General features: G+C 41.3%; 2 protein-coding genes across 2 annotated transcripts; one reads left to right on the plus strand and one right to left on the minus strand.

The window, feature by feature from the left end:
* The first annotated feature begins 3,218 nt into the window (after nt 1-3,218).
* On the plus strand, nt 3,219-8,624 carry LOC112563184. Its single transcript, XM_025236971.1, has 2 exons — nt 3,219-3,645; nt 3,734-8,624. Exon 2 carries the CDS (start codon nt 5,436-5,438, stop codon nt 7,917-7,919), a length of 2,484 nt encoding a protein of 827 aa, XP_025092756.1. The 5' UTR covers nt 3,219-3,645; nt 3,734-5,435; the 3' UTR covers nt 7,920-8,624.
* Nucleotides 8,625-9,383: 759 nt separating this feature from the next.
* LOC112563247 (sodium-dependent serotonin transporter-like) lies at nt 9,384-18,773 on the minus strand. Its single transcript, XM_025237076.1, has 13 exons — nt 16,911-18,773; nt 16,166-16,300; nt 15,652-15,865; nt 15,086-15,224; nt 14,797-14,931; nt 14,454-14,557; nt 13,660-13,784; nt 12,997-13,109; nt 12,561-12,689; nt 12,039-12,138; nt 11,670-11,770; nt 11,213-11,380; nt 9,384-10,811 (listed from the first exon to the last, which is right to left on the minus strand). The coding sequence occupies exons 1-13, from the start codon at nt 17,383-17,385 to the stop codon at nt 10,701-10,703; spliced, it is 2,049 nt and encodes a 682-aa protein (XP_025092861.1). The 5' UTR covers nt 17,386-18,773; the 3' UTR covers nt 9,384-10,700.
* Between the last annotated feature and the right edge of the window lie 5,241 nt (nt 18,774-24,014).

A 24,014-nucleotide genomic window follows, 5' to 3' on the forward strand; every position in this document is an offset into this window, starting at 1 on the left:
GTTAACGACTTGTTGTTGCCACCTGTACAAAACTTGACTGAGTTTCCTTTTAGGCAGGTAATCAAGTAATATTCTGACAGAAGTCGTTTGTGCTGTCCTGAATATCCGACGCACTTCATTATCGCTGTCTGCTCTCGTGACAGGTGCCGGAACACTTCCCAACAATAATTAATTTAGGTGGCTTGGGGGAACTTTGCTCATCCCTCAAACACAGCATGTGAGTAGTATAGGCATGTTGTTTTCACCCCCTATTTGGGGAGCCGTTTTGGGGAGCCGTGACGTCACATCCGCCAGCTTGCCGGAGGTCGCATGGGGTTGGCCATCTTGATGATGTCACATCCGTGGCGGCCATTTTGTCATACCTCCTCGTCTTGCTATACCCCGAGTGATTATTGCTGAGACCCCCACCCTTGTTTTTGTTTTTGGGGAAAATGCATTGAAAGAGCCCATTTCGTCAAAGCTTAGAAAAGTATAAACTTTAATAAACTTTGTCCACCAGTCGCCACGAGGAGGCAGGGCTTTTGTTTGACTGGCAAAAATGTGTTTGACGCACAAAGAACAAGAAAAACTTTTATCACAGTTTTGAAGATACCACAGTCTAAACGGAGCAGCAGTCTCAAATATCTAACGGCACGGTAGTCACCCCATCGTCAAGGACCTTTCGCTTGATGTACAGATAGGACAAGGAGTTGCGGTGTTGTTGGTAGGTAAACATAGATTTACCATCTGTTTTAAACCGGTGTTGCATCCACCGCTGGCTTGCTGTGTCTGTAAAACCTGTTTGAAATGGTTGTGGTCAAGTTGATTTTGGTGTTTGTTTAGACCCTTGGTGCTGAGTTTTTGCGAGTCACCGAAACAAATGTAAGTTTTGCTGCAGAGAGCTACGATACCATCGCCTGTGTACTCTGTTTTTAAACAAGCCCGGCGTGCGTTTGTCGTCACGAGCGCGTTGGAGACAGGCAGGACAGGCAGAGGGGTCCCAGGGTTTGTGGTTTGTTTTGCTGTGCACAAAGTCTTGGTGATGTTGGTCGCATGCTTGTCCGGGAACCATTGCGTGTATTTTTGAAAAAACCGTTGTTGCAATTCGGGACGGACGGCATCTTCGAAGCGAGGTGCAGCCAAAGCCATGTACAGCGAATCCGTGTCCATCTCGCACAGCTGAAAGTTGCTGCGGTCTACGTACTTGTCCACGCAGTCGTAGTAAAACTGAAGCATTCTCAGTTTGGTGTACTGGTAGACGAAATAGCCAATTTGTAAGGGGAGGCCCCAGTTGATGTTCTTTTTGGCCATCTCTACCTCGTACAAGTCTTCCGTCAGTTCCGTCAGCTTTTGAAAGCGACTGTCGTTTATCAGTTTTTCACAGTCAGAGTCACCGACGTAGTAAATGTCGCAGTGCCTGGCGATGTTGGTGAGCGTCTTGCCGTAAGCACTGTTGCCTAACAGTTTGAACGTTTCGCTCAAAATGTTTTTGGACGGATCGCTGTCTCCTTGGCGTCGCGCGCTGGTGACCATGTCGCCAAAAGCCTTAAAGCAAGGTTTGGGCTGGTATTCTATCACCAGGTAAACGGCAGTGACTATGAGTCCATTTTCAAGATACCATTTTAACAAAGGAGTCGCTAGTAAAACTTTGTTTCCGACATAGCTGCCGATGAGCGTTTTTGTGGAACCGGTCAACAGTTTATATTTTTCCGCGTACGCTCGCATGAAAGGACCAATGTCGGAGCGCGTGACATGAATGTTTTTGAAGATGGGCGTCATCTCGCTAAACCGCTCGCGCAACGCCTCGGGGACGTGAAGGTCGCACTGCACCAGGCCAAACAGCGTTTCGTCTTTCACGGCGGCTAAAATGTCGTTTTCGGTGGGATATCGTTTGAACTGTAGGAGGGAGCTTTTTACAGCGTATAACGGTGGAGATTTGGGGTTGGTCTTTTTTTTTTTTCCCATTCGCACTCCCACATTTCCTGCACCGCAACACCGACGACGTTTTGTAAGTACGCGGTGATCTCGCGCGTTTTTTCCCGCAACTCGACGAGTGGCTTTTTGTTAAACGGGTTGATGACGCGACCGCGCGTGAGGGAGCAGTTTTCGTGTCCGTGAAAAAGACAGCCGTGAAACTGATAGACGGTCTGCGTTTCTGAATGCCACCCATCGACGCGAATTCGCCTTTTTCCTAACTGTTTTTCTTTTGAATTAAATTTATGCCGAATGTGAATGTTTTTACAAAACATGACCCACTCTAACCACTCGCGACACTTTTGACCGTATACGTCTCTTTTTTCCCCTTTGAAATTATTCTCTTTTTTACGGATGATCGGGTGTTCCGTTGGCATGTTTTGGCATAAGGCCCAGAGATACAAGGCGTTGGCATCGAAGCCCTCTATGCTTTGTACGGGTTTGCTGAGGTTGTTGCGAATAAACGTGTGAGATTTTTCGTGATGGCGGTGAAAAATGATGGAGGGACCGCCTGTGATGTTGTCGCGAAGCAGCGAGTGGATGTCTTTTGTTTTGTCATCGAAAAGAGAAAAGTAGACGTCGGAAGGCAGAGTTTTTGAAGAGATAGCGCAGTGTGATGCCGGGAGCCGAAATAGCGTCTTTCACCATGTCTACACCGAGAGTAGCGTAGAACGTGATCTGGTTGTCGAGCGCTTGCAGAAAAGGCACAACGTCGAGGTTGTTGTACCACATCAGAAAATCTCGCATCGACGTCATGTTGCGAGTCTCCCAGACCTGTTGACAGTAGGCGTATTGCTCGTCTGTGATGTTGCTCTGTTTGAGGGTCGAATAAAACGCGGCGTGGGGAGGGAGTTGCTGTTCTTGTAGTGTGTCGAGAGAGGTGACGTATTCGTAGGGGAAGAAACCTTTTTGCTCTGTGACGTTGTAGGCAGCCAAGTACTTTGCGTAACTAAATCCCGGCGCGAGAAAATTGACGACGTCTAGAAATTTTAGCTTTTGGGTGCAAATGCACAAAAATGCGTTGTGACGCTTCACCACAAACTTAAATGGGTTTTTTTGTCTCGTCAACATCGTCATCGTCTGTTTCTTTTTCGCAAAGGACAAACCGGCGAACGAGGTAGGGTTTGATGACGTTGATGTCATATTTTCCCGAGTTAAACCCTATGACCGGTAGTTGACGCAAGTAGTCGTTATATGACCACCATTTTTTATTAAAGCTCACTCCAAACCAACACTAGTTAAAAAATGGTGGTCATATAAGCAGATATTTGCAACTATGATTAAGCAAGACACTGCTCTAAACTAAAATCGTCCTCACAACTCACTTGTGCAGTGTGTAAAACGAGGAGTGGTTGAAGGTGGGTGGGGAATGGTACCATGCTGGCACTAGCGGTCGTTCACCTCTGTAAAATTAATGTAGGTCAGTGACGTTTACTGACCCAGATGACACGTTAATTACTGCCACTAAGATCAACTGTGATGAGCTGTATGATGTCCCCTCCGGCACTCATCTGTCATTCAGCTTTTTACCACGTCAATCACAACGCATATAAAGCTGCCTTTGGCGAACCACCAATCAGCGCGCCTTCAGCATCCTTTTTCGTCCCTTGGACTATCTCGGTTCATTCATTCGAGAAGCAAAGCACGTTTATTTAACAACGCTCTCTCTCTCTCTCAGCAACCATGGAAATCGTAAGTTAACGACTAAGTGTTTTTTTTTCTAAATATTTTTTTTTTAAATGAGTATGCATGACGGATTTTTTGTTTGTTTTGTTTTCAGATTTGCCGTATGTGCGATTTAAAATTTACGGCGGTCAAGAACCTAAATCGTCATGTCAAAGCGATACACGAAAAGGTAAAAGGCTTTCCTTGTTCTTTGTGTTTTCAAACCTTTTCACGCAAAGAACATCTTGGCCGCCATGTGCAAAAGGATCATCTGCCTCAACCAGTGGCACCTTCGGCTACTTTGATGGCTCCTCCTCCTCCGCCTCCACCACCTAAAAAGCAAAAAACCCAGGCGCAGGGTCGGTTAGAAGAAGATGAGCTTTTATCACAGTTACCACCTGATGTCGAAGAAGTATATCGCAAAAACTGGAGCGCAGTCAAAACACATAAACGGTACGGGAAACATCAGTCGGTGTTTACGTTTTTTTGGGCTCCCAATGCCACTCCCCTATGGAGACAACGTCTCGTGGAACTTTTTGATTCTCAAAAGAAGCGTTTTAAAATTAATTTTTCCCACTCCTTTTTGCTAAAAAATAAAACTTCAAATGAGTTATCGTTTTTTCATGCCTCTGCCAACAACCACAGAGCACTAAAAAGTCCCCGTCTGATTTCTAACAAACAAGATTTTTTGGACTTTGTAAATCAAATTCAAGACCACGACGCGTTGGAGCACGCCCAAAACGAACGTCCCGACAGTAAGGTGGCGGTGGAGGCCATCATGTCCACCTCCTTTTATGTCAACCCCATCGCCGACTTTCCTATCGGTTGTTGTACAGATGATGCTTTACCCGAATACATACAAAATAACAAAAGCCTGCATACACTTCAAACAGACGAACACAACAGACAGGCGTACCGTGACAATCTTTGTTTTTTTAGAGCCCTCGCATTACACCGTGGCGCCAACGTACACTCGTTACAGATCCCTGCGCGAGAACTGTTCAACCAATGGTCCGCGTCTGCTTCTTTTTCTGACTTTCCAGGAGTGACCCTGCTAGATCTGCCGAGTTTAGAAGATAAATTTAAAGTAAATATCGATGTTTTTCAGTTTGATGAGAGTCAGTCTCCTCCCGTTCTCGTCCCCCTCCAGCGGAGCGCGTACAAGTATACAGACGTTCTCCGTCTTTTACATTACAAGCAACATTTCATGCACATCATCGACATCGACAAGCTCACGCATGCGTTTCAATGTCCCAAGTGCGGAAAACTTTGGAAAAAAAATTGGATGATGGAGCGACACGAAAAGAAATGTCAGGGTGATAAGGTAAAAGAGACGTATCAAGGCGGGGTCTATCAGGGTACACCCTCCGTCCTGGAAAGTTTACAATCGCACGGGTTTTCGGTCGACGCGTCGTTTGTTTTTCCGTATAGGGCCACCTTTGATTTTGAAGTTTATTTTGATCGCTCTAGCCTTCCCCAACCCCACAGCAACAACACGCGGTACACAGCACAACACGTTCCCCTGTCGGTGTCGGTAGCCAGTAACGTTCCAGATTTTAAATCGCCGGTTTGTTTCGTCAGCGACGGCGACTCTCAACACTTGATCGATCGCATGGTCGATCACCTAGAAAAAATTTCGGACCGTTCTTATCTTTTATTATGCGAGCGATTTAGTGACGTGCTTACAGAGCTAGATGCTGTCGAACAACAACAAAACAACTCCCCTGACAGTATTCAAATTCCCACCGCCGCCCTCAAAGCCCGATTCGACGACTACTTGCGTCAACTACCGGTCATAGGGTTTAACTCGGGGAAATATGACATCAACGTCATCAAACCCTACCTCGTTCGCCGGTTTGTCCTTTGCGAAAAAGAAACAGACGATGACGATGTTGACGAGACAAAAAAACCCATTTAAGTTTGTGGTGAAGCGTCACAACGCATTTTTGTGCATTTGCACCCAAAAGCTAAAATTTCTAGACGTCGTCAATTTTCTCGCGCCGGGATTTAGTTACGCAAAGTACTTGGCTGCCTACAACGTCACAGAGCAAAAAGGTTTCTTCCCCTACGAATACGTCACCTCTCTCGACACACTACAAGAACAGCAACTCCCTCCCCACGCCGCGTTTTATTCGACCCTCAAACAGAGCAACATCACAGACGAGCAATACGCCTACTGTCAACAGGTCTGGGAGACTCGCAACATGACGTCGATGCGAGATTTTCTGATGTGGTACAACAACCTCGACGTTGTGCCTTTTCTGCAAGCGCTCGACAACCAGATCACGTTCTACGCTACTCTCGGTGTAGACATGGTGAAAGACGCTATTTCGGCTCCCGGCATCACACTGCGCTATCTCTTCAAAACTCTGCCTTCCGACGTCTACTTTTCTCTTTTCGATGACAAAACAAAAGACATCCACTCGCTGCTTCGCGACAACATCACAGGCGGTCCCTCCATCATTTTTCACCGCCATCACGAAAAATCTCACACGTTTATTCGCAACAACCTCAGCAAACCCGTACAAAGCATAGAGGGCTTCGATGCCAACGCCTTGTATCTCTGGGCCTTATGCCAAAACATGCCAACGGAACACCCGATCATCCGTAAAAAAGAGAATAATTTCAAAGGGGAAAAAAGAGACGTATACGGTCAAAAGTGTCGCGAGTGGTTAGAGTGGGTCATGTTTTGTAAAAACATTCACATTCGGCATAAATTTAATTCAAAAGAAAAACAGTTAGGAAAAAGGCGAATTCGCGTCGATGGGTGGCATTCAGAAACGCAGACCGTCTATCAGTTTCACGGCTGTCTTTTTCACGGACACGAAAACTGCTCCCTCACGCGCGGTCGCGTCATCAACCCGTTTAACAAAAAGCCACTCGTCGAGTTGCGGGAAAAAACGCGCGAGATCACCGCGTACTTACAAAACGTCGTCGGTGTTGCGGTGCAGGAAATGTGGGAGTGCGAATGGGAAAAAAGAAAAAAGACCAACCCCCAAATCTCCACCGTTATACGCTGTAAAAAGCTCCCCTCCTACAGTTCCAAACGATATCCCACCGAAAACGACATTTTAGCCGCCGTGAAAGACGAAACGCTGTTTGGCCTGGTGCAGTGCGACCTTCACGTCCCCGAGGCGTTGCGCGAGCGGTTTAGCGAGATGACGCCCATCTTCAAAAACATTCATGTCACGCGCTCCGACATTGGTCCTTTCATGCGAGCGTACGCGGAAAAATATAAACTGTTGACCGGTTCCACAAAAACGCTCATCGGCAGCTATGTCGGAAACAAAGTTTTACTAGCGACTCCTTTGTTAAAATGGTATCTTGAAAATGGACTCATAGTCACTGCCGTTTACCTGGTGATAGAATACCAGCCCAAACCTTGCTTTAAGGCTTTTGGCGACATGGTCACCAGCGCGCGACGCCAAGGAGACAGCGATCCGTCCAAAAACATTTTGAGCGAAACGTTCAAACTGTTAGGCAACAGTGCTTACGGCAAGACGCTCACCAACATCGCCAGGCACTGCGACATTTACTACGTCGGTGACTCTGACTGTGAAAAACTGATAAACGACAGTCGCTTTCAAAAGCTGACGGAACTGACGGAAGACTTGTACGAGGTAGAGATGGCCAAAAAGAACATCAACTGGGGCCTCCCCTTACAAATTGGCTATTTCGTCTACCAGTACACCAAACTGAGAATGCTTCAGTTTTACTACGACTGCGTGGACAAGTACGTAGACCGCAGCAACTTTCAGCTGTGCGAGATGGACACGGATTCGCTGTACATGGCTTTGGCTGCACCTCGCTTCGAAGATGCCGTCCGTCCCGAATTGCAACAACGGTTTTTTCAAAAATACACGCAATGGTTCCCGGGACAAGCATGCGACCAACATCACCAAGACTTTGTGCACAGCAAAACAAACCACAAACCCTGGGACCCCTCTGCCTGTCCTGCCTGTCTCCAACGCGCTCGTGACGACAAACGCACGCCGGGCTTGTTTAAAACAGAGTACACAGGCGATGGTATCGTAGCTCTCTGCAGCAAAACTTACATTTGTTTCGGTGACTCGCAAAAACTCAGCACCAAGGGTCTAAACAAACACCAAAATCAACTTGACCACAACCATTTCAAACAGGTTTTACAGACACAGCAAGCCAGCGGTGGATGCAACACCGGTTTTAAAACAGATGGTAAATCTATGTTTACCTACCAACAACACCGCAACTCCTTGTCCTATCTGTACATCAAGCGAAAGGTCCTTGACGATGGGGTGACTACCGTGCCGTTAGATATTTGAGACTGCTGCTCCCGTTTAGACTGTGGTATCTTCAAAACTGTGATAAAAGTTTTTCTTGTTCTTTGTGCGTCAAACACATTTTTGCCAGTCAAACAAAAGCCCTGCCTCCTCGTGGCGACTGGTGGACAAAGTTTATTAAAGTTTATACTTTTCTAAGCTTTGACGAAATGGGCTCTTTCAATGCATTTTCCCCAAAAACAAAAACAAGGGTGGGGGTCTCAGCAATAATCACTCGGGGTATAGCAAGACGAGGAGGTATGACAAAATGGCCGCCACGGATGTGACATCATCAAGATGGCCAACCCCATGCGACCTCCGGCAAGCTGGCGGATGTGACGTCACGGCTCCCCAAAACGGCTCCCCAAATAGGGGGTGAAAACAACATGCCTATACTACTCATGTGCATGTATGTGGTAGTGGCGATGTTAATGGTGGTGGTAGTGGTGGTGGTGTGGGTTTGCTGGGAGTGGAAGTGACAGTTCACATTATCAGTGAAGGTCAATCATTCATTGCTGTCACCAGGTGACGTTTCCTCCCCTTGTCTTTTCCTGCTGTCAGCAGAAAACTTCTGATTTTTTTAAATGTTGCCTCTGCACTGATCAAACCTGCAACCCTCTCTGACATTTTTTTTTGGAATAATAATAATATCTAACACGAGATTCTTAGTTTTATATATATATATGTGTGTGTGGCATTTACGAGCATGTGCTTATGATTGTTTATGTGTACAGTTAAATGTATTTATGATTCATGTTTGTACCTTTATGTGCGTATCATTTTGTATGTATACGTGTATAAAGTATTTGTCGATATGATTTTATGTGTGTTTGCGCGTTTTCATGTGTGCACATATCTGTCATCTCTATTTGTGGGAATATGTTTGTCTGTATGTCTGCATGCATGCGCACACACAAGTGTACACCTAACATAGAAGCTCTCTCTCGCTGAAGTCAGAGAAAGTGAGTCCGGGATGTGACGTCACCATGCACTCAGTGACGTGACCCGACGTTTCTAAACTTGTGTATCGTCAGCACATACAAAGAGATTGCTCATTCCCAACCGTGGAAAACCCGTTGTATGGGAGCATCTCTGTGACAACAATATGATGGTGATGAATGTGATGCTGCGCATGTCACGTGACGAAGGAGTAAATATACGTTTGCACCTGTAGCGGCACCCTGAAGTTACCAGGTACACTGTTTTCTCGAGGCAGCCCTCACAATTCTGTTTTTGTTTCAAGGGGAATATTCTTCTTTCTGTCACATTAATATTTATTGTCTCACACTCGGTTGTTTAGGGGCGATGGCGTCGCTGGCATTAAATCTCTGCCTCGAGGTGCCTTGGAAGATGAAATAATGTACACAGACCAACAACACCCTGCAAAATAATTCGTGCGTGCAAAACATTTGCGATGCACTTTAACTTAACACAAATCACCCTGACACATAGGTTACAAATTCCAAATGTATTTTCTTTTAGATGCATCCATATAAATCAATACAATTGTAATAAAGTTTAACCTAATTAAAAAAAAGGATTAATTATTATATCCACGAATGTAGTATATATTTATTACTACTTTAGTCTAGATGAAAAAATATTTCTACAACCAATCAAACGTTTTTTTTAATTCAATCTACTAATCTCTCAAGCTATTTTAGCTTTTGAAATATGTTCCGTTCTAGGTGACAGGTGTGTGTGCGTGCATGTGTGTGTGTCTTGCCTAAAATGAATAGCATCTGAAATTGTGATTGAGTACCTTAGTGTTAACTGCTGAGGCACGTTAACAAATTCGTTACAAAAATGATTCATGAAAGGTCTTCCAGACTGCTATCAGCTTTTAAGTTTTGTCAGAATTTTTAAATGTCCGGTCTGAGTTAGAATAAATACCCCTTCACCTTCTCGAGACACAAGATTATACACAACAATATGCTCAAAAAGAAGCCGAAGACACTGATATAACAAGCGCTTGATACTTGCGCTTACGTCATCAAGGCTACAACCAATGAAAAAGCTGGGACCAGCTGTTAATTAGGTGTCTCCGCAAACATTCGGGACATCATAATCTTTGCATGATTGAATGTTTACATATTTGCAAAGAAGGGATTTGTTTGATCAGCTTTTGATGAATAGTATTCTGTAGTCGAACAATTGAAAAATGTTGTGAAAGTTCTGGTAAGCTTTCCGTGACGAACAGCTCTTGTCGTTGATGAATACATAGGATGAATTTCGTGGTCTGTGACCAAACAATAAAAAGACAAAAGAGAAATACATGTACTGCCTGTCGACGTAGTGGTTCGCCGTGGACAAGGATTTGAACAGATCCAAGGGTGTCCTTCATGATGATGATGATGATTATGATGATTGATGATTGATTGATGATGATGATTTATGTAGCGTCTTTCCAAAAATTGTTTCTACAGACCAATATGGTCGCCTTTTGAAACCGAAATTTACAAAATAGACTAAAATAAACTTACAAACATTTACAAGACCATTATCGTGAAAGTGCAGAAAAATCAACAGTTATTACCAACCATTTTTTTTACCCAAACATGCATACAAATAAATATTAGTGTCGACATTATCTATTAATGAATTTCAAAGTATTAATTAGAAGGTTCCATGAACTTTGTGTTTCGCTGCCTTCCAAATTATGAAAACACACACACGCACACCTGTCAGAACACTTATATATAATTGTAGATTATGGGGGGCGTGTGACCTACACAGAAAGTATCTTTACAGAGGTGGGTATAGGGAGGGTCTCTCTTCTTGACTTTAAAGCTGAAAATGAGAAGACGAAGTTCCGCTGGAATTAAATTTCGCAACCACGTGATCTTCGCTACAGTTTTCACTCCTTAGAATGGGCTTCGTCATCTGTCGCCATCTCTATTAAAACAACAAAAACAAAAAATAATACAGAAATTGGAACATTCCAGGACTGTGTGTGTGTGTCAGTGTCTGGTGCTTTGAAAGAAAAGATCAAACAAGTTTGAAGTGACTGTAATGAGTGCAAGCGCAGTCACCCGCGCTCTCTCTCTCTCTCGCTCTTTCACACACACAATGTGGAAGCTTTACATACTTTTGTTTACATATTAATCATAGCCCACGAGGAAACATGAGGCAGGGGGATTGCAGATAACGGATGCTGCTGTAGGAAAACCATCCCATCTCCCATCTCCCATCTCCCATCTCCTTGACAGATACAGTAAATTGTACCAAGCTTACTGAATGTAAGCCGCGACCCTCGCCCACCTTCACTATCTCTGAAATGAACTCACGACACTCACCTGCCAGAAGGAGCCTGTGGACATCCAGAAGTTGTACAGGATGTACAGCGGGATGCACGAAATGGACAGTGACGTCACCAGCCAACCGACTAACTCCGCCCACCCGGGGTAGACATAGTCATCAAGCTGTAACTTTTCGTAGCTAATCAGGGACAGAAGGAACAAGATCTGCAAATCGACAAGCGAAAAAAGGATGAGCTGTGAACAAATAAACAGAAGAAACACGAGTTGTTAACAGATAAACAAAAGGAATATGAGCTGAAAACGCATAAAGAGAAGGAAAACTAGTGTTTGTGAAAGGAGATATAAGCCAGTAAGGTCATATCAAACAGTAAAAGTTGATCACCATTGATATTAATTTACTATAACTGCCACCTAGGCATCGATGATGATTTCCTTCATACTGTAGCATTCTATGCTGCTGTTTTAAACTGATGTTTTGAGTGATATTTTTTACCAAGAGACCGGCTGGACAGACGACCACCCAGCACGCCATCCAGAAAACACAAGGTCTTTTTCCCAGCATGCTTTCGATGTCGTCAGCGAAATTCCGAACACCTGAAAGAAAAGGAACAAAGACTGAAATGTGGGGCCATCAGAGTCCTTAAAGTTTTATTACTATTCTCACAAGTAAGTCACATACACACAAGTATCTGTCTGAGTCTTTCTGTTTATCTTTTTTTTATATCCATTCTTCCATTCGTTGATTCTTTAGTTCTTTTGTTCATCCGTTTCTCCTTCTGTCTAGGCAATACATGTTGAATAAACCGTATAGCAAACCACAGTATTTCCCCATAACACTTGACTAAAAGTTACAGTTACTAACCATAAAACCAGTTCACAGCAATAACCTCGGTGAAACAAATAAACAGAAGGGAAATCGGAGCAGCATGTGTGTCCATCAGGTAGATGAAATAGTTACCACCCTGATAAAAGAAACAAAAATCATGAAGAATAAACGCGAAACATAATGTGCACAACAACAACAACAAAAGAAAGAAAAGAAAGTATTCACCACGAAACACACAGTATATACATCACAAACAAAAAATATAAAATATACAACACAAAACATAACATATACAACAGAAAGCACGAATTATTATAAGAAAAAAAAACACAAATCATGAAGACCAGATTGAACGCAAATGACCCACGACGGGGTGAACTCAGGACTTGATTCAGATCAGATAATTAATTACTTTGACTTTGTGGGTCAGTTTATTACAGTCGAAAAGTTTCTAGAACATGTAAGTGTGATATCTTTACAGTTAAGATTATTTTTTCAATGAAACTTCTTATTACCCAACTTGTTATCTATTACACATGCAGTCAACAACTGACTCACGTAGGTGACAGTCGGAAGGCTCAGAAGAAAGCAATACCCACAAACCACTGCGACTGTGAGTGTTCTCCGTTTCCGGAAAAATCCAAATTGGTCTGCAAGAGCGGTCATCACGCCCTCTAAGCCTCCAAACTGGGAAGAAAATGTATCTGAACTCTTCGTCTCATGATAATCTGTCATTAAGCTTGGTATTAAACCCTCTTTACGTTTGTCATTGTAGGTAAAATATTTTAGTTTATTCATTGTTATCCCTCGAGGAGCATATGGCCATCATTGTAGGTATAAATGCAATATTTTTACTTATAAATGAAACGTAAACCTGTGAAGACAGTTTTTCTTGTCAGTGTCAATGCTGTGAATGCATTTTCTTTTAATTTTACCTGGACTCTAAATGAGACAAGTATCTAAGAACATCTAAGTTGAAATGCATCATGTTTACCGTGCTGTCGAGACCTAGGGTGATGAGCATGAGGAAGAAGATGATAGCCCAAAATACGGACCCTGTCAAGGTGGAGATGGCTTCTGCGTACACGATGAAGACAAGACCAGGTCCTGAAACAAACCAATTAGACTTTCTCATCAAAATAACTATTAACCCAGTTTATCTAGCCGTCATGTAAACATTTAAGAAACATGTTGCATGTTGGGAAATGCTCTTCGGTTAAATATAGATAATTCTGGCTAAGAAACTGCTTTTTTAAGAAGATTTTGGTAATCGTTTTGTATTTTGCTATTTTCTCTTAACAAAAAGATGAATAAAAAGTGTATTTTATTTATATCCTCATAAAGGTCTTATTCCTTGTGTACTTTAACATAGGAAAGTGATAGCTGGTATTACGAAGAAGAACATTATTTCTTTATTTCAATATTTTCAATTGTTTGTACAATATTTTCTTTGTGCTACCTTATGTATAAATTATATGTACATACACACTGTATTGACACTATGTTCATCATTGTACTACTTTATGTATTTTATATATTCCCTGAGTATTCACACACAGAATGCAATAATCAGCAAACAGTACAAAGCGGTTTTAGCGACTGACTGTTGTATTTTTTAATTTTAGTTGACTGATACAGACTTCTTGTCTCAACTTACCATGGGTGGCCACCGAGTCCACTGTGGTACCCTGCATGTGCGCCATGTACCCCAGCACAGAGAAGACGACGACACCAGCGAAGAAACTCGTGCCACAGTTAATGCATGACGTCAGAATTGCGTCCCTATTTGATTGGACACAATATTTTAAGATATTGGTGTAAGAACTCAAAGGTACTAATTTTTAAAATAATTTTAAGAATGCGTGTTAGTGAAAGATGTAAATAGTATTACAAATTACATGAAGTCCCTAAAAAATTAGATAAACATCAAAAATACCGGTTTACAAAAACTGTTAGAAACACTGACAATCATTCGACGGCTGGAAGTAAGAAGGTTTGAGAATTAGTTTGTTAACAGTTGCACATTTATTTGATTATTCGTTATTAACAACCAAATATTATTTAACCCATTCATTTCATGATTTTATTAAGGACCAAATAATATTTAATTAATAAAGCAGAACCGATTGACATTTGTAAGTTATGATGGATAGCTTCACTTGAAAAAAGGGAATAAATTCTGCATGTGAAGAGCGCCATCTATAGAAGTAGGTCACTTAATTAATTAATGGCCACAGTTATCATATCTTTCCCCTCAGAACGCAATCAAAGACTGTTGAATAATTTAAAAAAAAATAACGATAATTTTGGCAGGGTGAAAGCGTTTGCTAGTAAAATATTAACTAAGAAGGTGACAGCGAAGTCTACCCTGGTACAATAATAGTTCAAGGACTAGTGGGGTGCAAACATTTTGTAATTATTGAGTAAAGCTTAGCTCAGAGGAAACGGTACCTGACGCAGTTGTTGTGAAACTTATTGTAGCTGGACAAGGCAATGAGTGCTCCGAAACCTGGGCCAAGTGAGAAAAATATCTGGGTAGCTGCGTCCACCCATACCTGCAACACGACACAAGACACTGCAACTTGATAAGAAGATTCTTCGAGCCATCTTCGTTGTTAATTGACAAGTACAAACAAATAATTCTATTTTTTGTAAATCATGTCTACATGAACAAGATCTACAAAAAAACCCATAATGGTTGTCAGCTAATTTGTTTAGAACACAATGATTGTTGTTTTGCTCAGTTACCTGCTGTATTAAAGCAGAAGTTAATTATTTATGGCGGTATACCAACCTCCAGGGCTGCCAAACGAGAAAAATCAGGTTCCAGGTAGTATTTTACACCTGTAAAAGCTCCCGGGAGGGTCAGTCCCCGGCATAACAGTACAAACAACACCAGGAATGGAAGAGTAGCAGTGATCCAAACAGCCTGAAGAAAAAGTGTTGACCAATTAATCAGACAATCAAACAATCCAGTCAGACACGCAAAATACAATCACACAGACAAACAGGGAAGCAAAAGATTGATGGTCGGGTCAAAGGTACATAAGGAATCATTCCTGACATCCGTTAGTCAGTCTTACCTTGCCTGTAGACTTCGTCCCCTTGCAGCAGCAGAGAAAGACAATGACGAAAACGAAAAGAAGGCAGAGGAGAAGTTGCCAGCGAATATTGCCCAGGTCCTCGATTCCTGCGGACTTTTGTATCTCCAATACATGATAGCTACACACACACACACACACACACAAGGATTTAGTGTTATTTTTGAGTGCTCAACACACGTAATCATTAATTAAAAATTAATAAATTAAAATTTAAAAAAAATTAAAAATTAATTAATTAAAAAAGAATCTAAGCTACAGTATGGGGAACACTTTAGAAACGTATAGAGAGTACTTATTGTTTTCATGATTATTTCAGGGTTTTCTTCCTCTTCTTTCCCTCCTCCATCTACTCATGATGATGCTATTAATTGCTTTTTTCTGTCCGTGTGTCATCAGAGCATCCTTTTTTCTGTCCATTTGCCTCTTTCTCTCTTTCTTTCTTTCTCTCTTTCTTTCTTTCTTTCTTTCTTTCTTTCTTTCTTTCTTTCTTTCTCTCTTTCTTTCTATAAACAATCTGAAGGTGCGAGAAAATACAAATTGCCTACTTGAAAAATTCTGTTGCAGACGACGCGGACGTGTTGCTGCGGTTGCTGATGTCAGATGGCGCAATGCATGCCGGAGTGTTCCAGTCATTGTCGCATGATGCAAACAGCAGCGATGAACGCAAGGAGATGATGAGATAGTAGACTGACCAGGCGATGATCGTGTTGTAGTAAGCCCCGACAAAAGTGGCCGCCACACAGATTCCGAACCCCACACCTGGTGCAACAACCACCAGACAGTATTTTGTACACACCAACTGACATACTGTCTGTAGTATGACAAATCCGACATCTTGTTTACATGTCATTAGTTTGATGCGCGGAATACTTCATGTTTACCTTCATATGTTCAGCTACCTCGTTGCCTCGTGGTGTCCTGATAACAACACACCTTGAGACAACCTACACTTTATGAAATAATACACAATATTGTCAGCCGACTGCAAGACATCATTTTCAGAAAGAACAAGTACAATAAATAACCATATTTAAAAAGAATAAAATTAGTATCACTTACCGCAGAACATGGGGCATATTTTCTTCCATATTGTGATTGACCCTTGTCTGTGGAACTGGCCCAAAGCAAGCTCCATATAAAAGAGGGGTAGGCCCAGAAAAATCAGCATAATAATGTAAGGTATTAGGAAAGCCCCTGCATCAATCCGAAAAAAATATTTTTAAGTAAAATGTCATTTTAGACAGTGGACTCCAAAACATTGTACAATACTAAATTTTTCTGATGTGTGTTTGCACTTGTGAATGTTTTCTTGCAGATAAACATTTGTATCCATATTTCTAAGCGATTTTAGTCTGATAACCTGTTTCTTTGATGGTAGCGCTATAATTTAACACAGATTTCGGAATAGTTAAAGAAATCTCAAGATAATGAACTAAAACAGTTGAAATTTAATTAATTTGATGGTAAATTAATTGCGGTTCTTTCTGTAGAAAAATGCTTCTTTAGAATTTTGAAATGTAATAACAGACAAAATAAAATTGAGATGTGTCACACGTGTTGCAGAATCCATTTTTTTTCAAAATTGAAAACTTGACTCAAATGCCACAGAATATACTTTCTTTCACAAAAAAATGATATCAGATACCGAGGAATGTTGGGCCTGATAGGGATTGACCATTGTGGAATTGAACTGAAAAGAGTCCTTTTAACAGAGTAAATGACATTCACATTCACTTTAGAGAATGAAAGAGAGAAGAAAGACAAGTTTAGTGAAGCCATTGTACTATCTGTGTGAGATACTTGCCTCCACCATTTTTATAGCAGACGTAAGGGAACCTCCAGACATTGCCAAGGTCGATAGCAAAGCCGATGATTGCAAGCAGAAAATCCACCTTCTTGTCCCACGTCTGCCTGTCGTCCTCACCATCTTCCACGAAACGTGATGTTTCGTCCGTTTCACGTAGATGCAACGTAAGCTGCGATGGGACTGTATTCCTGAGATGGAACATCTGTCCATTGTCTCCCAAGACGGGACTGGCACAGTTGGCAAAAATACACTCAGAATTGTTTGAGTCTCCATGACTTGGAGTGCAGGGAGTTGTCACTGCACCGTTCGGTTTCATCTTGCATGACTCGTCTTCCTGGGATAAACAGTTTGCGAACTGCTTGTCGACTGAACTATCTCCGTTCACCGATGAGAAATTTAGTCTTGGGTAGAGAGAAACTAATAATACTTCACTTTCTTTTTGAGAGAAGGCACCAGTGTTTTCTTCAATCATAATTTCCGATCGCTGCAAGAAGTGTTTCACATCACAAGACTTTTATTCCACGTTTAATGTGCATTTGGCTATAAAGTTATTTTGAGCTTTTCGTTTTCAATTATTCCACGCCTCTCGAAACAAAAGAACTTTCTTCCTTGGAACAACAATCTACTGAACATCCAGAATGAAATCAAGAAGTTACATTAATAAGACGATGAGCTTTCTTTGTTCGGCTCCGGTTCGCTGTAGCATCTTGTTGCTGGGGAAACTTTCGTTGGAGTCTTCATCCACGAAAGACGAGAATAAGTAATGCCTACCGTCGCTGAGGAGAGCAAGATGAAACGGCAGAGACTACAGGGACCTCCCAGACCATACACTACAAGAGATGCAGTCAGTGTTAACCCTTTCTCCCCCAAACCTCGCTCGTTCACTGCGGCAAGCAATATCAGGCAGCAGGAGTTCATGGCAGCTTAACAACCATCTCGTCTCTTATGCCGTGTCTGCGACCGCTGATAAAACAGATTTTTTTTCCAACCTTTTGGTCTTCAGAGTTTCTCCTTAGTGTCGTTCCTGTGAAAAATTTCCAGTATCAGCACACCGCTGGAAAAATTTCTGCAAGAAACGCACTTCCGCGAGTTATCTTCTCCAGTGTCCAGTGACACCTATTTTCTAATAGCCTTTGCTGGATAATGTTGAAATACCAGCACGTTCTGAAAATTACAAATTCTGCTTCTTTCCATTCTTCATCGTGTGTTTTCCATCAAATTAAAATAATGGCGCGAGAGCCCTTCCATCAGGGACATTAGAGATAATAGCTTTCCTGAATTTAAAGACAGCGATTATCTTCGCTTTTTTATGCCGTGACGTAAGGCGGTATCGTCTGCTTCAAGCAGTTTCCTCTGGATGATAACGAGTGCTAACCTTACAGTCCTCCAGGGCCTGCGCCACCTAGGTAAGGTTATCTCCCTTTCCTGCTATAACCAGTGCGCCCGTATTTATATAGGCTAAATTATCGCCCCTTTCCCTCCAATTAAGTGATTATTGTTACAAGAATGTGGAGGTGTAGCTGACCAAAAAAAAATAAATAAATAAAAAAAACAAACTCGGTTATCACCAGAAATAGAGGCAACAAACAAAAGAGAGTTTGTTTGGGTACTTGCAGGGCCTAAGACTTGTCGGTATTTGTCAAAGATGACCGAGATGTGAGAAGTCAATCGCCGAGGGCACTTCCACAAAACACACAAAAGTCAACAGACTTCTCTACTTTCAAAATTTTAATATTTATGAAGATTTGCCAAAATGGTTTCAACGTTTATTCATTTTATTACAGGAAGTACTTTTATGACAGTATGTATATTGTACATTCTTAATTTTTGTCGATAAAATGTATAAAATAAGTAATTCTTGCAGTCCCAAGAAAAGAACAAAATCAAAAAATTCTCATTTTTGGGGGTCTATACTAAGTATTTTCTTATCCTATTTTCAACATCTTTATTTGGTTAAAAACCTCGCCCGTTCATATATAACATCAACTCTAATGTACTGTGATTAACTTGTCTCATGCAGTGATTCTTTTATTTTAAGTGTTCGGGAGATTAACTAATCTTCGATGGATCTAACCTCTGACCTCACCGAAGGTTGCAACTATTGGGAAAGCCTCCAACACCTGCCAGTGTAGGTCCTCGAGTGAGGCGTTGTCACAACAGTCAACCTATTTCTGTGACCGAAGAAAAATGAGGTCTTGACCTCTTTTCTAAAAGCAGAAGAAACAAGAATTGAGTAAACTCAGTTTACACTCGGGTTAGCCTTCTAGACCAAAAGGTAAACTACTGCCATGAAAGGTTGGCCTGGTTTCGGCAGACATCCAGCAGTCCAAAGATGTGGATTAACTGTTGACTTTTTGCCAGCACTCTGCCTCTGAGACTGCGTCTGGAAGGTTTTATAAAACTTAATCAAGTGGTCTTTGGGGTCATGGAGTCCTGGGGTCATGTGATTCGGGTTCTGATAAAGTGTAATCAGTGTAGCGTCCTTTGCAACAGCCAATGAGATTTGTCCGTTGTGAAGCGTGCGCTCGCGAGATTTCGTGCATTGAGTCGGCGGGTATGATGGGAGGAAGAACAGATTCTCTAACAGTAGGGTTAGTCAGCACCAGCAGCCGCATCAGCAACTAAACAAGCGACAAACACTGCAGCTACATCAGTGATCGTACAGCAGCAGTAACACACGGTTAATTGTTGTTGAAGTTGTTTCTATTACTCTTGTTTTCAAATTGCTGTCAATTGTAATAGCTCTCGTTGTTGTTGTTGTTGTTGTTGTTGTTGTTGTTGTTGTTGTTGTTGTTGTTGTGGTAACAGCTCTAATAGAAGTATTACTGAGTTGTATCAATAATATAGCAAGAACAATATTAGCAACCGAGCAATTAAACAGCAGGAATAACAAAGGAGTAAAGCAAGACTATAATAATATTAAGAAAAATTAAACAACGACAATAACAATAAAAAAATAACAAAAACAATAAAACAACCAGAACAGTTACAGCTAGAATAAAAACAACGGGTATAATAACAGTAACAGCAACAATTAATAATATAGTAAGAACAATATTAGCAACCAAAACAATTAAACAACAGCAACAACAATGGAATAAAGCAAGGCTGTAATAGTACTAAGAAAAATAAAACAAACAAAAAACAACGACAATAGCAATAAAAAAAGCCACAGCAAAACAACCAGAACAGTACAGGTAGAGCGGAAAACAATGGAAACAATAGCACGAACAGCAACAACAAGAAAAATAGCAAACAACAAAGAGAAAATCAAAAAACCAACAGCTACAACAAAGAAGTCAAAGTCTAGAATGCTTAACCTAATATTTTCAGTATCTTGCATACTGAACTTTGCAAGAGGCACAGACAGAGCCAAGTTTCCAGTTAATAGCCTGCGATATCCTCGCCCTGGCGTCCTGCCTGGAGTTCAAGAAACGCCGGTGGCAATGTAGATTAAGTTTAGCTTTCTTTCCGGGCGTGCTTCAAGTCAAAAATGAAAACAAATATCAGTTTCATGCTCCACAAAAGTGTTACTGATTGATTACATCGTGTTGCTACGTGGGGAGATATGTCCCTCCATCGTGCTGCCGCCTGGCGTTCAAGGCGCAGAGGGAGAGAAGGTCGCACAGATAAGGAAGCTGGAACGGAGAAAGTCTTTGATTCCAAGTTCTTGTTAATGTCCTCAGCGGTTGCGATCAGATGGAAAAAATGTCGGAATGTGCTTTTCACGTGCGCATGTTAGGTTGAAGCTTTCTTTTTTCTGTTATCTAGCTTCTTTGTTTTTCATACCTCCGCACGCGCACCATTCTCGTGCCATCTATATTCGATTCTGTCTGTTAAACACCATGGTTCCTCGATAGAGGTGTTCCATTCTTGTCACACAGATCTCTATGTGTGTAGTATGTTTTTCCTTTTCTCTATCTTCTACCATCATGACTTGATTTCATTCCATTCAATGTCACTGTGCCTATGTTATTTTTTTCTAAATGGTTCAAAGCTGAGTCAGTCACCTGCCATCGCTATTTTTTCTGTTCCTGTGTTTGCTGTTCCCTCATTCTTTATTTTCAAAAGGATTAAAAGCAATCAGTCATCTTCTACTGTCATTATTTTTGGTTGCAATGTTTGCTTTTTTCACATTAAATTTTTTTTTTAAGAGTTAAAGGTGTACTACTTAACTCTTTGCTGTTTCTCAAAAGCATCTACAAAGCGATGAGCAAGGAACGTTGAACTGTTACGAACAATTAGTTTCCTAGGTCCATAATTATTTTTAATACTGCATTTGTTGACTATAGAATCGCTGAAGAAGCAATCCGACATGTGCAGATATAATGTAGTTCAATAAAATATAAGTATATATATATCAAACCAGTCCTAACCCACTTTAGTCAAGATTGCATATCACCTACAATTATAGGCAAAAACGAAGAAAAAGAAAAGAATTTCATCAGCATTTGTGAAACGCAAAATTTGTGTAGAGGCTGAATGATGCATATTCTTTATTCTGGTGACTTTTTTGGGGGGTGGAAGATTTGCAGTACTCAAATTTTTAGCTCTTTCTAAAAATAAAAAAATAAATAAATAAAGCACGAAATCTGAGAATAATCTGTATATTGTCTTTGCCGTAAAACAGCACGCAGAAGTAGCCTCGTGTCGCAGATATTTATTTTGCGGCGAGGCTTAGCTTTCACAGACGATAAGCACAGCACGAGCAGCTTTGGGGTCAGAGGTCACAGCCATCCCCGTGTTGAGCGTCGAGACACGTGACGTCAAAGAATTCGATCTGATGGCGAGTTCAGGGTGCAGTGGGAGGCAGAGAGATGAATTTTTCTTTTATCTCACCTGACCTTGTCAGATGTTTTTCCTTCACTTGGCCAGAACCGCCATACTCTGTCAGAAGTATTTCGATGATAATCTTGTTTATTTTCCATTCCAAGCTTTTAACGCGATTTTCTCCCCTGCCTTGCGAGCTCTTTATCTTGGGAGGCTGGAAAAGTCAGCAAGGACACAGATGCAGGCGTGGTATCTGATCATTGCCACACTTTCTACCTCAGAATGCCACTCTTTCAAACCATTAGGCGCGGGTCACGTGAGTAAAGCGTGCAGGAATGCGCTTTCATCATCTTCTTCTTCTTTTTCTTCTTCGTCATCGTCATCATCAGAGCCAGAATTTGACAGCCGTGTACGGGAGGAAATTCGTTCAAAATTACAACTTCAGACCAAGTGTTCAAAGTATTAAACCAACTGTTCTTTATCTCGCCTTAACTGCAAGATCGTCTTCCTTTGTTGTTGTTGTTGTTGTTGTCGTCTCTGTATGCATACACACTATGTTCATTTTGAATCTACATTTGTATAATTTTGTATCTGATGCTTTTGTAAGCGTATTGAACCTTCTTTAAAGTGTGAAAATGCGCAAAATAAATCTTATTACTAGTGGTAATAATAGTACCATGATTCTCTTCTTACTTTTCTTGTTCCTTCTTCTCATCTTATTTCTTCTTTTCTTCCAATTTTTGTCCTTTTTCGCCGCCGCCGCCGCTTTTTCTTTTCTACTGCCTTGTTTTCCTCCTCCTCCTCCTCCTCCTCCTCCTCCTCCTCCTCCTCCTCCTCCTCCTCCTCCTCCTCCTCCTCCTCCTCCTAGTCTTCCTTTCCTCGCCGTCTTCTTATTCTTTTTCTCCTTTTCTATCTTCTCTTCTTTTTTTCTTTCTTTTCGTCGTCTTCTTTCTCTTTCTCGTTTTCTTTCTTCGCTTCATGTTCTTTCTTCTCCTCTTCTTCTTTTCATTTTCTCTCCTTCCTTTTTTTCTTTCCTTCCCTCTTATTATTTTTTTTCTTTCTTATTTTTCTTTTTCTCTACTTCCTCCTTTTCTTCTTCCTTTTTTCTGTTGTCCTGTCTTCTTTTCCTCTTATAAATACTTGTCAGCAGACAAGAAATGTGATACGAGTCATACAAACGTTGTATTTATTAGTACATGTCAGCCAAGAAGAAATAAATTATGTTGGGGCGTTCTGAAAAGTACACACGCGTACTCACACACGAACAGGTTTGATGAATGAATTAATTAATGAAAGGACCACCTGCTCTTTCTCTCTTCCTCTCTCTCTTTCTCTCTCTCTCTCACACACACACATGAGCGTACGCGCTTACAAAACGAACAAATCTGATCGCGAGACACGTTTGGGTGGAGGCTTCCCAGGAGGCAAATCACAGCCAGGAAATGAGAAGAAGTAAAAAGTCCATGCAGGTGAGCTCTTTGCATGCACGGTGTTTAAAAGATTCTATAAATATGTTTGAAGAAAGATAAACATATAGGCTGCTGTGCTGTCTCCAATTTTCTCCGCCATCAAGGCATGGCTGATAACTCAACCGCCTTTTTTAAATGACGTCACTAGATACGGCTGCATCGCCTGACCGTTATTAACGGTAAGTAGATCAACAAGGAGGCTTTTGTGACGTCAGCACACCAGCAGAAAGCGAAAATTCTTCTCACAAAATGTGATTATATTTTGTTACATGGTTATCTAAGAAAGACGTGTGCAGCACTTCTTGTTGCTTTGGAAACACAATATTTTGAGTTAATAGACCAGCAAACAAACATGGCGCTCTCCTCACAACTACAGAAAATTAGAAAAAAATTATAACAATGCTACCGCATGCACTCCTGTTTCAAGTATTCTTTCACACATGCTTGTATTTAAATTTATTGACCGTTTTCTTTTTATTTTACGCCTATGTGTTTTAATAAATAACTTGACTAAAATTTTTGATATTTTGTATATAAATGCCTGGAATTAAAGAAAATGCGCTCGTGAAGGCAGAAATCACAGCAGGAGACTTTGTTACCCCCCTCCCAGCGATGTTTCCGTTATTGCCTCCATACTATTACTGTTTCCGTTTCCATTATGACTTTGCACTCTGTGCTCTGACTACAGTTTAAACTAACTGGTTCCGTGTGTTTTATTACCTGAGTTGTTTTCATTTAATTGCGCTCTCAGCCTTTTATGTCTTTACATTTCATTGAGGTTGTACCTTGAAAAAAAATGCATGGCAAAAATTTTTGTTTTATTTGACTGTTGTGGTGCGCACTGAAATCATCTTGTTTCCGA

This window comes from Pomacea canaliculata, linkage group LG4 (assembly GCF_003073045.1).
Source record: "Pomacea canaliculata isolate SZHN2017 linkage group LG4, ASM307304v1, whole genome shotgun sequence".
Lineage (NCBI taxonomy): Eukaryota > Metazoa > Mollusca > Gastropoda > Architaenioglossa > Ampullariidae > Pomacea > Pomacea canaliculata.

Excerpts from the sequence above, each read along its gene's own strand:
- LOC112563247 (XM_025237076.1), bottom strand. The coding sequence starts at position 17,385 with ATGATTGAAGAAAACACTGGTGCCTTCTCTCAAAAAGAAAGTGAAGTA. Across the intron at positions 15,225-15,651 it reads TCTGCAACAGAATTTTTCAA|CTATCATGTATTGGAGATAC; the intron begins GTAGGCAATTTG and ends GTGTGTGTGTAG. Across the intron at positions 12,139-12,560 it reads GCCTTCCGACTGTCACCTAC|GGTGGTAACTATTTCATCTA; the intron begins GTGAGTCAGTTG and ends TTCTTTTATCAG.
- LOC112563184 (XM_025236971.1), top strand. The coding sequence starts at position 5,436 with ATGACATCAACGTCATCAAACCCTACCTCGTTCGCCGGTTTGTCCTTT.